A 15702-nucleotide genomic window follows, 5' to 3' on the forward strand; every position below is an offset into this window, starting at 1 on the left:
GAGATTATAAATGCCTATATCTGAGGAACAACAAAAGGATTCACACTTAAAATGGGATGTCTTTCATAATCTTCATACTTTATACATGTAGTTGAACCCATTGTGTTATTCAAAATAAATAATAAATAAAAATGAAATAAATGTATTTGGCAAAAAGAGACATACTTTAAATACTGTTATTTTCGCGGAATAGTTTCTCATGCCTGGCGGTTTCAAAACATATCGGGTTCTTGAATTCGCGCTGCACACTCCATAATCACAAAGTCACTTCCTTCTTGCCTGTCAATGGTCAATGGTTTTAATTATTATTTCAGCAATGAAATTGTATTTTCTGATCATAATTCTAGCTCTAAAGCGGCACAATTCAGCATTGTTTTGATCCAATCATGAGCTTTCGTGACATTTAGCACAAATTTTCTTTGCAGAGTGGACATCGGGAAGGCAAAATGGAGGCGCTGCTGGCCTGGTATGGATGGCCGAGCACCGGGTAAAGACCAATGGGATTACGGCTATTCAAAGTGCATGGGATCAATCAACAAACCTGGGCAATCGACAAGACGTCTTCTTAAAAACTAAACAGATCTACATGTAAACACTCACCAATCAAACAGCAAAAGCAACTTATACTTCGAGCAAATTCATAATTTGAATACTGATCTGCAACTTGAAAAAAAATGATCGCATTGGAACAAATTCTCGCAATGCATATGATTTTGGAACTCGAGCTTGCATGCTTAAATGTTGCCCTCTATATACATGTAGGTCAAATTTTGCAGTCTCTTTGCCGAATGAACCACAGTTCAAAACTTGTATTAAACAAATAGATGCTCCTAAATTTGTGTGTTTTTAAATTCGCACTCACCAATCTTGCCGCAAAAATTTCCACTTTTACAGTAATTGTGATCAAGAAGGAAAAACACATCACATTGCCCATTTCAATTTCAAAATGATCAATTTACAATGTACAATCACAATTCATTGAAACTTCCTTAACTTTCATTTCAAGAACTCTTGTACATGTACATGTAGATAATTGTACACTGTGTTTTATATTTTTGTAACTCATGCAAATTTTGTGTACAGAGAACATTGCATGACAGGTAGGCCTACATGTACAAATGTAGGTCAGTATAATACGAGTATCATACATGTATGCATATATGTATAGTTCATGAATAATCAGATCTCTTTCCTACTTATTAAAGGTACATGTAAATGCCAGTTTTGGTAACGATACCAAAATGAGTTCATACAGAATCCAATAAAATGACCATATATGGGTGGCTGCTGAGCTATAGTGGTTTTGAATCTCGCGCCTTGCTTGCTTATCAGACCATACTCCTAACTTGTGGAATTTATCCCGAAGGATATGTTTCGGGGTGGTGTGAATGCAGGAATAATTAATGGGTATTTTTTAGCCTAAAAAAGTTCTCGTAATTTAACAGGGATTCTTATGATCGAGGCGGTTTGAAACCACCTGATAAAATGTTCATGAACATGCAGGGAAGAAATAAGCAGACATAACAATCATGATATTAATTAGAATGAAAGCACAGGAAACCACAGATCTATCCTTAAAATATTTGATAGGTTGCAAGCCATCTCCCTGTGGTGCTAAAATAATACAAGGGATTGACGTCAAGATTGATTTTATAGCATCTGCTCTTGGCTGGCAATAAATCACACACAATAATATGGCAGAAATTTTACATAATATTGTTTCACTTCAAGCAGACAATATCAATGCTATTGTTAGTACTGTTAATAATGTGTAGGTAGGCCTCTTGTATATAAAAGAAGTGCAATAAAGAGACAAATGCATCTTAAGCCTGACAATGCATGAGACTGAACATTCAATGTGTGGACAAATATTGGATGACATTTATTATTGGATTGAAGTTATATTCATATTTAGAATTTTAGATGAAATGCATACAATGTACTTTTATTTCACTAGGTTTACTGCCAACTAGTCTCTGTCACACGACATTCAATACTTGAACTTACCACAAAATAAATTAATGTACATGTATGTATACATGTAGGCCTAATGTAATTCTGTAAATAATACTAACCTTAATTTTAAAATGAAATTATGATTGCACATTGTAGTTCCAGCATCATGATTTGAGGGGGTTTCTTGAGGAAAATGTACATATGCACATGTAGTCTCATTTTTTATCATGAAATCCAATCAAATACATGCACATGCATGCACATATGCCATGTATAAGTAAAATTTAGAAGCTCAGAAGTACAACAATTAATGAAGGATAAATGAAATCACCTTAATAACTTCTGACCACATTGTGGCAGCATTGATAATTATGTTCAGATTAACTCGTAATTCACGAGGGCAGCTTCTACACATCATGAAATACAGTACGGTACCATTATTCTACTGCTTTTGCTGTACATGTACACACACAAATTGGTCATGAATATTGTCACAATATAGACCTGTGTGAATTATGATGATTGCCTTTAAAGGGGTACTCCAGGCTGAAAATAATATGATTTGAACAGAATAAGAAAAATCAAACAAACAAAACACTGAAAATTCGATCAAAATCGGACAAGGAAAACCAGATTTTCATTATTCTGGTGAAACAGTACTACATGTAGGCATGTCTTCATGAATATTCAATGAGCAAAATTCAAAATCGGTCAACAAATAAAGAAGAATTAGCATTTTTTTTAAATTTTGGATAATGAGCATAAATTAGCATTAATGACTTTCAAAATTCTAAAAACCACACTGAAAGTGGTGCTACATGTACATGTATTTGTTGATTTATAGATTATGAAAGCCATTTAAAGAGGAATCCAGCCTTGGTCATAAAATGTAGTGTTAGACAAGAGAAAAATAAATAGAACAGAATGTTAAAAATTTCAAGGAAATTACACCATCAATAAGAAAGTTATGGCTGCTTAAAAAATTTAGATCCCCAAGACCATGTACATTTTAAATTGGCAACTGGATAATTATGACAAGGGGTGCGAGGACAACTTTCCCATAGGCCATGTACTGTACTTAATCAGGGATTTGTGGTTTTCTCCGAAGTACCCATTCCCCTGTGGACATTTTCTTGTACATGTTGCCAATTTGAAGAAAGCAGATTAATCTTGATCACGGTCCTGTTTCATACAAACTTCCGATTTATGCACAATTTCTATAAGTTAAAGCTAATCAAAGTGATTTTGCATTTCAGTAGTACTGTTGTTACAAATGTGTCATTGTAACATGTTATCAAAGAGTTTCATGTAACTTTTGATTTACAATTGTGTGAGAAGAAAATAACAATGATGATGTCATAAGGTCACATGCAATCAAACTGGGATACTTAGGGATATTGCTGCCAATATGACTAATTTTGGAACTTACATGTACCTGTAGGCAAACAACTATTTAATTAAAAAAAAGATCTTTTAATACATTAAGGAGCATTGTTTTAGCACTGGGTGAGTGATGCATGTACTGTGTATGTATCATGCTTGCAAGTGTTTTGTGGGAAAATATATATTTAAGTAATGCTGTGAGATAAAAATAAATCAGAGCTACCAAGTCTCACGCATTGTGCGTGAGACTCACGCATTCAGGGTCCGTCTCACGATCTCAGGCACGGCACCCATTTTTCTCACGCATTGGTACCCAACAACAAAAAAAGAGAAAAAGTAGCATTATTCGCTAGATTATACGACTGGCCGACCGCCTTCGCGTCTAGCCCGGCACGCGAGACGAATCGAGAGTGCAGTCAGCGCACAGCTAGTAGGTGATACGATGAATTGCGTGCATCGCATGGTTTTGTAGTATCATGATGAAGCCCATATCTCATGCGCGCGCCTTTTTGCAACGTACGAGTGTAAGTACTGGCCGCGCGCGCGCAGAGACGCCGAATCATGAAAATCTCACGCATAACATTTTTTGAACTTGGCATCTCTGATAAATGAATACTTAACATGGCGTTCTGTGTGCTACCAAAATTGTGTGCTATTCCTCTTTTTTCTTTAAAACACATACTGTATGCATCATATTGATAAAAAATTTCATGCTTATATGCGTTTTCCTATTAAGGATGTTCCACAGTCAAAATTAAATCCATGTCATTTTCACCAAATTTTGCATAGAGTTACTTTAGAACCTAAATATTAAAAAAAAAATAAAAAATCAACATGGGTTCTTGATTTTTTTGCTATTGTGCTCTGAAGTTCATCCACTTGAAAATTCTCGAGAATTGTGCATTCAAAAGCACTGGGAATTTGTAGACCTAACAAAATCACAATGTTGGGTTTAAACCATTATTACTCACTTAAAATCCATGTTTCATCAGATTTAGTTCAGGATTGTATACCAAAAATGGTGAATTAATTCATATTGATATATCCATTTCCACTTTAAAGGTTAAAAGCACCTTCATTCTAAAACAAGTGGAATGCCTCTGGCTGTCTCACCTGCATCACACGATTCAATACATAGCAACAATGCTGACTTTGAAAACTACTATAACTCGCACAAGATGTTCAGGGATATTTGGTTACACTTATTTCCATATTTTATGAACTAGACCAATACACTTACAGAGATATGATGGTAAATGCAACAAATACCCCCAATGTGGCCAAGGTTCATTGACCTTACATGACCTTTGACCTTGATCATGTGACCTGAAACTCGCACAGGATATTCAGTGATACTTGATTACTTTTATGTCAGAGTTTCATGAGTCAGATCAATAAACTTTCAGACTTATGATGGTAATTCAACAGATGATGACATTTCAAAAACTTAACCTTAGGTTAAGATTTTGATGTTGATTCCCCCAACATGGTCAAAGTTCATTGACCCTAAATGACCTTTGACCTTGGTCATGTGACATGAAACTCAGGCAGGATGTTCAGTAATACTTGATTAACCTTATGGCCAAGTTTCATAAACTAGGTCCATATACTTTCTAAGTTATGATGTCATTTCAAAAACTTAACCTTAGGTTAAGATTTGATGTTGACACCGCCGCCGTCGGAAAAGCAGCGCCTATAGTCTCACTCTGCTATGCAGGTGAGACAAATAGGAGGTGAAATTGAAAATGACAAGATCATATCCAAAATATTTGAAATTCTGTAACAAATTTGAGAAGTACAATAAATGCTGCGATTAATCCAAAATCCATGTCATTTTCACCAAAATTTTCAAAGTTATAAGGAAAGTATACTTAAGACATGTGAACATTAAACTAGCACATCAATGATGTGGAGCTCATCCGGCATCTCGCAACACAATTTAACACAATTTTAATGTAGCTCTCAGATAGAACAAAAATAACCAAAATCAATCAACAACTAAGTAAGCAATTTTTGTGAGTTTTGAAAATATATGAATAAATAGCAGATTCAATGAGTTTCAAAATTCTATGTTTAAATTTTGTATCACCACCTCGAGCTATCATATAAAGCAAACAAAACTGAAATTGATCAACAAATGAAGAAGAAAAAACATTTTTTGTGATTTATGAATAAATTTTTCATAAATTAGAATAAATAATTTTCCAGACAAAATTTCAAAATTTTGTGTACAAGTTTGGTGAACCTCATGCAGCTCTACCAGATGGAAGAAAAAAATCAAAATCTGTCAACAAATAAAGAAGAGGAATTTTCTGTGATTTATGAATACATTTCGCATAAATTAGCATAAATAATTTTCTACTGAAAATTTTCAAAATTCTGTGTAGAAGTTTGGTGGGTCGCATGAAGTTCTACTGGATGGAAGAAAAAATATCAAAATCCTGTGATTTCTGAATAAATTTCGCATAAATTAGCATAAGTAATTTTCTACTGAAAATTTCAAAAATCTGTGCAGAAGTTTGGTGAACCTCATAAAGTTCTACAAGATGGAAGAAGAAAAAAAGTAAAAATCGGTCAACAATTGAAGAAGAAAAAGCATTTTATGTGAAATTTTAAAAATATGAATAAATTAATTTTGAAAAAATTAGCATAAAAATTGTTATAGTCAAAATTGCAAAATTCTGTGTACAAGATTGGTGAACCTCATGAAGCTCTACCAGATGGAAGCAAAAAAATCAAAATCGGTCAACAAATAAAGAAGAATTTTATGTGAATTTTTAAAAATATGCATAAATTAATTTTGCATAAATTAGCATAAAAATTGTTCTGGTCAAAATTTCAAAATTCTGTGTAGAAGTTTGGTGAACCTCATGAAGCTCTACCAGATGGAAGCAAAAAAATCAAAATCGGTCAACAAATAAAGAAGAAGTAGCATTTATTGTGAATTTTGAAAAATGCGTATAAATTAGCATATTTAATGAATTTCAAAATGCCCCACCTAGTGCTATCATATAAAGCAAACAGAAATCGGACTTGAAATGGAAAAGTAGTAGCATTTTGAAATTGTGGACGGACGACAGACGACGGAGGCCACGCCACGGCACAAGCTCATCTTGCCCTTCGGGCCGGATGAGCTAAAAATGGGGGTTCATGCACTTGCTTTCAAACTATCAGCACTTGTTGAAGAAAATGTGGTTTTAAAACACCCCAAAGCACGCTAAAGGCATAGTGTCTATGTGAGGGAAAATTCCAAACCACTCTCTCATTTTTAGAGGCTATATATTCATCATACATGCACTTTCCAGCTCTGCAGAAGAACGTACTATGAAGTTGTAGATAAATTTTAAAAGTGGGTCCTTGGATTATTTTCAGCTTATACATGTAGCTTCACAAAATAATTCATTATATCTGCAGTTAGACAGCATATCACAGAAAAAAAATCATCTGATACGTGGAGCTGATTGATGAATCACCTGTTCATTCATTGCGACGTCACTGCGCAAAGCTTAAAACATGCACAGATCAAGATGTGCACAAACATAACTGGGGAACACCCTTAAATTGATTTTTAAAAATTAATTGTTAGGAACAAGAAATTGATAATTTCTGAGTTTTCCTAAGTTTTTCTGACCTCAGTTTTCTGAATACCAGATTCAGACTGGTGACTGGTCCATCAGAAACAGGAAAAGAAAAATTTGACTTGACTCCGCCCTAAAATTATATTTTTGCATCTCACCTGAAATACTGGCATCTTGCAGCTAGGATGACACGGTGTGCATGGAATTTCTGATTTTCCACAACAAGAGTTATATCGCTGTATTCCTCATTGGAAAAAAGATGACCTAAAATGGAAATAAAGATGAATGATTGTTTTATGGCACCTGAACAGGTATGAGATAAAGTGATTCCAGGGAAAATATAACCTCCCAGTCTTGATTTGAATATTGAATATAAAAACCCATCTTTTTCCATGTACCGGAATGTGACTAACATGATTGGATGGGGGGTGTGAGGCTCTAGGCTTGAAACCGTTCCCCATATATTACATTCTAAGGGTCATTTGACCGCGAACAGGTACCCATGTCTAAGGATTTTTCTCAAAATACAGACCAATGCCAAAGGATTTTCTTTAAAATATAGACCCATTTTCCCGATTCTGCTTTTTTTAACAATGAGACCATCACATAAAAAAAATACATTATGAAGACGGTGAAATATTTCCAGGGATTTTCCTGGGGATTGTTATAAAGTATTTTTTTTTCAGAAACGGACCCATGTCTATTAGGATGATTTAGTTGAAAATAGGGCCCATGGCTAAGGATTTCTTGCATTTAGCAAGACCCATGTCTAAGGATTGTTTTTTCCTTTAAAAAAATGACCCACTGGAGCGGCACAGACTATCCATCAACCACATAAATTTAAATCATAAATAAAACATAAATAAATTATTTGCAGACATTTATGATGTACATGTGTAATCTAAATGTATAGCATGTCTTGTAAATAATCCATTGACTACCAGGTATAATAAAACCTGCATTTGTACCAGGGAAGTTTGACTTACCTATATCTTGTGACAGAATATTGGTGTGTTCTACTTCCCCCATCGGGGTGGATGGACTTATACGATGTGTATCACTCATGTCTCAAAGAAGAGATCAAAATGTTTCCTCTATGTGTCTTGGAATAGGAAAATGATCCTTCTTCTCATTACTGCAAAGACTGGAAACAAAGGAAGAAAATTTCCTCAGATGAATTTTGAATGAAATTTAGCCAAATGCTCCCAATAGGCTCTGTAGTATAATTTGTCACAACACACACACAGCTGAAACACACGGCCTCACACAGAGTGCAGATATTTTGTGTGCAGTTTTGCATCAAGGCTTTCTGTAGTGGGAGAAGGGTATTTTGAAATCAATTCTGACACTTGATCCTGAAGGAAAGGTGAAAAATTAGTATTTCCATTGGATTTGCTATTATCAATACGGTATTACAAAAACCTGCTAGTTTACAAAAATATGGTACATAATTCACAAGATATTTCAATTTCCTTTTTTAATGCCACATCAAACTTATGGTAGAAACCAAATGTAAACTAAGCAGGTTATTTGGAGCATTTTATTATCTTTAATTTGATACCAACATCATTAAATTTGGATAACGGGATCATATGTCAGAAATACGTTGAACTTTGATTTTTCCCTCAAAACCATGACCATTTTTGGCACTGTAAATGTGGTGAAAAGGGCGAAATTTTTGCTGTGAGCAGTCACCCTACCATAAAATGTTATTGACTTTAACTCAGCTTGGGGATTCCTAAGCCTTGCCTTTGGGCTGGAGTGTAATTCTTCTCGCGGCCCTGGTCCCCTCATACGTATTGCAAAGGTAAGTATGCTATACTAACCTCGCACTACGAACGTGTTTACGCAATGGATATTAGAGTTGTCGGTGAACATCGCTTCATATTCATAATGCAAATAATGTGAGCCGAAACCCAAGTCTTCGCAGTCCCCCTTGTCCGCGCACACGCGTTATCTGCGTGATTCTAGAAAAGAAGATACGCAACTAACATAAACTTTACACATGCAACACATAGACAGATATTCATTAAAAAATCTGAATTTTGGGCATTTCATGTGACGACCTGATAATGCAGCCTTTCTCATCAAAATATGCGAATCGTGTGCAAATTACATGGGTGCACAGACATGGGGCACCCAAGGGTTCATTACATGCTGCCGCACACAGAAAAATCAAGCCATAGTAATAGAAGTCGTGTGTTGTGTACACCAAATGTGAGATCCCAGCACGCGTGACACACTAGTCAGAAATCCACTGCCAAACGCGGTTCATGGTGCGAGGTTAGTATAGTAATACTAACCTCGCAATACATGTGGGTATGCTAATAACCTAATACTAACCTCGCAATACATTGTTAATATACTACTAACCTCGCAATACGTGTGAGTGGACATGGGGTACCATTTTTTTTTCAATATGAAAATGACTGCCAGAGGTTTTTTCCAAGAAAATCCTATATTTCTTTCATATTTTTATGAGATACATGTTATGTATTTCATTTGGTACCGGTACACTTAGCCAGGAGGCTTCTAGAGAGTAAAAATCATTTACTAACGCAAGGCTCCACATTAACTTTTTTTGGTGGTGGCCCGTTCGGGCCACCAAAACCTTCAAATAATTTTTTTTGGTGGCCCATTAGTAAAGTTTGGTGGCCCGAAAAATATAAAGAAAAACATTAATTAAAAATGAATAAAACAAATTGAGTTCTGCAGTCGCTAACACGTACCACTATTCTTTGTACATCTTGTATGTAAATCATGCTTGCTGTTATTTTACTTTGCTTATTTTGTGGTAATATATAAATTGTTCTATCATTGTAAATATGAAATGATTGAAAGAGAATAAAAGAATTGTATTGTTCCCAGGTTGTGTGGACTTTTAATCTCCGTATCGGCACACACTCATAATGGTAAAGTAAATAAATAGTGCATAAAGCAAACTCAGATAGATTTACAAAACAATGATTTTTCCTTTCTTCCTTTTTGATCATAAAACCTAGATTATGCAGGCCCCAAATCCAGTTATTTTCTCTTTTCCAGCATATTATAGCAGGAGAAAATCACAGAAAAATATGCTGCAGAATTAGAACAATGTGTAAAAGGGGGAAATAAACAAAAATCATTTTTAGAATAGTATACTGAAAAAAAGAAATCAAAAATTGTAAAAAATCACTAAAAATGAATAAGTGAAATAAAACAAAAGAAAAAATGAAGAAAGAAAAAACAAACAGGAAAAAAAATTTGAGAAAAAAACAAAAGAAAATGTAAGAAAAATGAATAAGACAAAATTATCAAAAAATGGGGAAAATTATTATTATTCAGTAGAAACATGTTCTTTAATCAGGCATATTCAATGGGAAGGGGAATAAATGGATTAATCACTGTAAAAAAAAATGAAAGAAAAAAAATGAGAAAACGGCAAAAATTATCAGGGAAAAAACAGTGAGAAAATTCCTTCCCTATATTTGACAAAATGATGGAAAAATTCACATTTCATATCAATGAAATGCCTTCCCAAAGTATTTACTTCCTTAAGAGTGGTTTAAGAAGTCATTTGTAAACAAGAAAGAAAGAAGCTGCCTATATATTTTTGGCTAGAATAGACACAGCTCCGAAATAAACCAAATATCAACATACATACAAATGCACATATGGGACTGTGATGTACTCACCTATGTGTTTTATGTGTATTAATGCATTTGGAAATCGGTCTTTTTGAGTCAAAAGAGAGGTCATAATTCCTCCTTTTACTGCTTGCAGATAATCAGGTTTCAGTAATATGGACTGTAGAAGGGCATTTCATTGGTGTAAAATGTGACTTTGACGTAGATTTTCAAAGTTCTGGGGAAGATTTCTTAGCAGTAACATTTCGTATCGCAGCTCCCTGAGTCTGAATAGTCTGCTCGCGCACAGCTAACTGCAGTGGTTTCATGCATGCAAAGCTCAGCCAGACAGCCGGCACGGCCGGCTGAATAATAGTTACTGTATGCTAGCGGTAGGCCTACGTACTGTCATGACTATGCAATCTTTGTGTGTGTGTGTATTTGTGTGTAGATTAACAAAAAAGGCGCATGACGAATTGGCTTGCAATTTGAACTGTAGAAAGTTGATAAATACATGCAAAATCGGGAGAAAAATTGCGCTACTTTGAAAATTAATGGTTGCCCGATTCGGGCCACCAAAACTTAACATTTTTTCAATAATGGTTGCCCGAGATGAATTTTTGGTGGCCCCGGGCCACCGCTAATGTCGAGCCTTGACTAACGTAAGGTTACTCTCATACGAAGCCAGGTCTTCTATTCTATGTACATGTGTGTGTACCACAAAAAAACCTGAAACTTTCGCCCCCAAGATTTCTACTTTCTCTCTCAAAGATTTAGCCCTAAATCATGTACATGGGATACAACTTCATTTCCAACATTTCTACGCTAAGGATTTTATTTTTAGACAAGAATTCATTAAAAAAATGAGAAAAATATCATGAAAATTATCATTAAAAAGATTGGACACTTTGCTGACTTCGTGTAATGCTTTGCATCGATTTACATGTCTAGTGATTCAAATTCACTTTCTAGTGATTCAAATTCACTTTATTCACATCCATTAAAAATCGATGCAATGTCTTTGAATGAAGATACATCGTGCGCCCTCTTTAGCTACATGTAATTAGACAAAAAATTTGGAGAATAGATTAGAATAGAAGCAAGCTCCGTATTTTGTCAACAAGAAGAAAAATTAACGCTTAATGACGCTAGGCCCCTAAATTGAGGGATATTCATCATATTATTAATATGCCTTAGGCCTAGCTAGGGTAAATTGACTTGTCTTTAGTATGGTTCGGTAAGCAAGGCTCCACATTAGCAGTGGCCCGGGGCCACCAAAGATTCATCTCGGGCAACCATCATTGAAAAAATGTTAAGTTTTGGTGGCCCGAATCGGGCAACCAATCATTTTCAAAGTAGCGCAATTTTTCTCCCGATTTTGCATGCATTTATCAACTTTCTACAGTTCAACTAGCAAGCCAATTCGTCATGCGCCTTTTTTGTTAATCTACACACAAATACATGTACATGTACACACACACACCAAGATTGCAGTCATGACCACCCATGGGTTCATATCGTCTCGCGAGCGAAGGATTATCAGTCATACGCACGCGACACACAACTACACTTCCAAAATACAGTGGGCTTTTGCCCACATAAAATATTATGTATAAATAAATATTCCACATCCTGCTATGACACTTACCGAATCATTTAGATCCTTCCGTGACTTCTCCTTGAAGTTTCTTTCTAAAAATATGTTTATTTTCTTGATCTTTAGTGAAGATTTTACGGAGGTAGAAATCAGTCAGCGTTGATATCAATTTTCTCCTGAAGAGGGCGCGCGATTTATATTCATATCAAAGACACGACAAGGGAAAGAATAGGCACCTACACTATTTTACACGCATATCGACGCAAGGCATTACGCAAAGTCCGTGAAGTGTCCAATCTTTTCATTGTATAGACTTTGGTATACCGTATACGTATTATTGATCAGTGATTATTGACGTTCGTCAAAGCTTGTACTGCTGGTTTCTTTCCAGGCACGTATATTATTTTCATTTTTTTATCAGTCATCTTTTTAAATTAATGCAAATGAGTGTTATCATCACCAATAATAATCATTAATTATGTTTTTTGAAGGCATTTCATTAATTGGTGCCCATAATTAGTAAATTAATCATGAGGATTGCGCATTCAAAGAATTTAGATACAGTTATAAAATTACCGAGGAGCTGAATCAAGGTTGTGAAATTATTAGCGCCACCAACGGGCTTCCTTGTATTTCCGTGGAAGAGACAAGCGAAGTCACTTTCGAGGCCGAGGTAAGCAAAATGTGCTTTTTTTATCGGATTATTATTTTATTATTATTTTCATATTCAACAAATTATTGCTACTTACCGGCAAGAGCCCCGGTGCGTAGCGAGGAGCTTCGGCAAATATTACTTCAGCAATGAAGCGATGTTTGCCGACTACTTCGAAATCCAGGGTCAAACACGGTCTATTGTACGAGGTTAGTACATACTAACCTCGTACAATGTGTGAGTGAGTCATGACAGTATGTAGGCTAGTATACAGTAACTATGATTCAGCCAGCTGTCTGGCTGAGCTTTGCCTGCATGAAACCACTGGAGCTAGCTGTGCGCTACAGACTATTCAGACTCAGGGAGCTGCGATACGAAGTGTTACTGCTAAGAAATCTTCCCCAGAACTTTGAAAATCTACGTCAAAGTCACATTTTACACCAATGAAATGCCCTTCTACAGTCCATATTACTGAAACCTGATTATTTGCAAGCATTAAAAGGGGGAATTATGAACTCTCTTTTGACTCAAAAAGACCGATTTCCAAATGCATTAATACACATAAAACACATAGGTGAGTACATCACAGTCCCACATGTGCATTTGTATGTATGTTGATATTTGGTTTATTTTGAAGCTGTGTCTTTTCTAGCCAAAAATAGACAGCTTCTTTCTTTCTTGTTTATGAATGACTTCTTAAACCACTCTTAAGGAAATAAAAACTTCTGGAAGGCATTTCATTGATATGAAATGTGAATTTTTTCCATCATTTTGTCAAATATAGGGAAGGAATTTTCTCACTGTTTTTTCCAGATAACTTTTGCCGTTTTCTTATTTTTTTCTTTCATTTTTTTTAGTGATTAAACCATTTATACCCCTTCCCATTGAATATGCCTGATTAAAGAACATGTTCCTATTGAATAATAATATTCCCCATTTTTTGATAATTTTGTCTTCTTCATTTTTCTTACATTTTCTTTCTCAATTTTTTTCTGTTCTTTGTTTTTTCTTTCTTCATTTTTTCTTTTGTTTTATTGCACTTATTCATTTTTACATTTTTTGTTTTCTTTTTACAATATACTATTCTTAAATTATTTTTGTTTATTTCTCCCTTTTACACATTGTTCTAATTCTGCAGCATATTTTTCTGTGATTTTCTCCTGCTATAATATGCTGGAAAAGAGAAAATAAACTGGATTTGGGGCCTGCATAATCTAGGTTTTACAATCAAAAAGGAAGAAAGGAAAAATCATTGTTTTGTAAATCTATCTGAGTTTGCTATTTGTACTATTTATTTACTTTACCATTATGAGTGTATGTCTATACAGAGATTAAAACTCCACACAACCTGGGAACAATACAATTCTTTTATTCTCTTTCAATCATTTCATATTTACAATGATAGAACAATTTATATATTACTAATTTACCACAAAACGAAGCAAAGTAAAATAACAGCAAGCACAATTAACATACAAGATGTACTCTACAAGAATAGTGGTACGTGGTAGTGACTGCAGAATATTTCAGTTTGTTTTATTATTTTTAATTAATGTATTTCTTTATATTTTTTTTAGGGCCACCAAACTTTACTAATGGGCCACCAAAAAAATTATTTGAAGGTTTTGGTGGCCCGAACGGGCCACCACCAAAAAAAGTTTATGTGGAGCCTTGTGGTAAGTTTCGTAGAATGCTGACTTGATTTTATAAATCCTCTTCAGAAATTCGCGGGAGTTTAATGTTGCAATTTTGCATGCGCTGTGCCTTCAATTTTCCTGTAGTTTTAGCGGCAGCAATGGCCAATGCACCCATGGGTGGCCCCAGACCGAATCCGGCCCACGGCATGCCCGGCAAAGACGGACTGAACAACTCGTCTCGGCTCGCAATTGCTCGGGAAAACTTTGAGTCTTTACAGGGAGAAATCAATGATAAGTGAATTATGTCTGTAAAATGGCGTGAGAATAAATATGACGCGTCAACCTGGACCTCTTAAGTATTTAAAAAAAATGTTGCAAAATGCTTACCAAACGTCAAAACAAATTCAGGCTGCTGGAATTTTAGCTCCGACTCCGTGATCACGATCTAGCACTGTTGATGCTTGATATGCTGCATGATGCTGCGAGCTAGCTATAGCTAGCGCTAGTATCGGACAAATTACTCACTTTCGCCCTACCCACTGTACTGACGTGTGATTGTAATTATTCATACGCTGTTAATGATATAGTTATCAAAGAAACTATGCATTCGCCCTCCATTCCTTATTTTTATAGTAAAAATTGCTTATCCTAATGCGAGATTATTTTGTTTATACTTACCCACTCAATGTATTTTTCACTCATTTGAAAAAAGTCAGAGTGACTACGAGATTTTTTTTTAGTCCGCAGTCATTCGGCTCTCCATTGAAAGATTTATGCGGCGTATCTGGGAAAAACTCGAAAAAGGGGAAATCCCGAGCTGCCTCAGCAAGATAATGGAGGGGCAGATAGCAGTGGGGGCGTTTCATCAATATTTTGTTTTAACTGGCTAGAGGAGCGTAAATGTCATATTTCCGACAGTCCATAACTCCGGAGCCCCAACGCAGTTTGTCAAAGAATGGAAGATTTAGTATTACAAGAAAATAGTGAGTTAATGTAGATCTGGATTAGAATAATTCAATGCAGGATAAGAATTGTACGAATTTCTTTTTTTTTTGATGGAGCGAAGCCCGAGGTCATATAGAATAATGAATTTCGAGGGGCATGACAAATTTACTGTGTTCAATCCAGTTTCCTCTTTATTCCAGGCTCTCTTCCTTAAACTTTCCATTTTATTTTCACTTTTGATATTTTCTTCCTCTTCTACTCCCCGTTCTACTCCTTAGTTGTTGATCACCCTTTCCCATTTCTTTTTAAACATATTTTCTGTTTTTTTTATTTTTCTCTTCTTTCCCCT

General features: G+C 35.2%; 1 protein-coding gene across 2 annotated transcripts in view; it reads right to left on the reverse strand.

Annotated features, from left to right (window-relative positions):
• Positions 1-14879, reverse strand: part of LOC121419104 (BTB/POZ domain-containing protein 9-like) — a 36715-nt gene extending 21836 nt beyond the window's left edge. Inside the window, exons 1-3 of one of the 2 annotated variants that reach the window (XM_041613418.1) lie at positions 14796-14879; positions 7904-8061; positions 7076-7181 (exon numbers count right to left, since the gene is read on the reverse strand). In XM_041613418.1, coding sequence (XP_041469352.1) covers positions 7076-7181; positions 7904-7982 — 185 coding nt within the window. In that variant the 5' untranslated portion in view covers positions 7983-8061; positions 14796-14879. Of the gene's footprint in view, positions 1-7075; positions 7182-7903; positions 8062-8743; positions 8834-14795 lie in introns of those variants that run through there. The other variant, XM_041613417.1, reaches the window with a different exon arrangement.
• Positions 14880-15702: the final 823 nt, after the last annotated feature.

The sequence above is a fragment of the Lytechinus variegatus genome, chromosome 7 (assembly GCF_018143015.1).
Source record: "Lytechinus variegatus isolate NC3 chromosome 7, Lvar_3.0, whole genome shotgun sequence".
Taxonomy (NCBI): Eukaryota; Metazoa; Echinodermata; class Echinoidea; order Temnopleuroida; family Toxopneustidae; genus Lytechinus; species Lytechinus variegatus.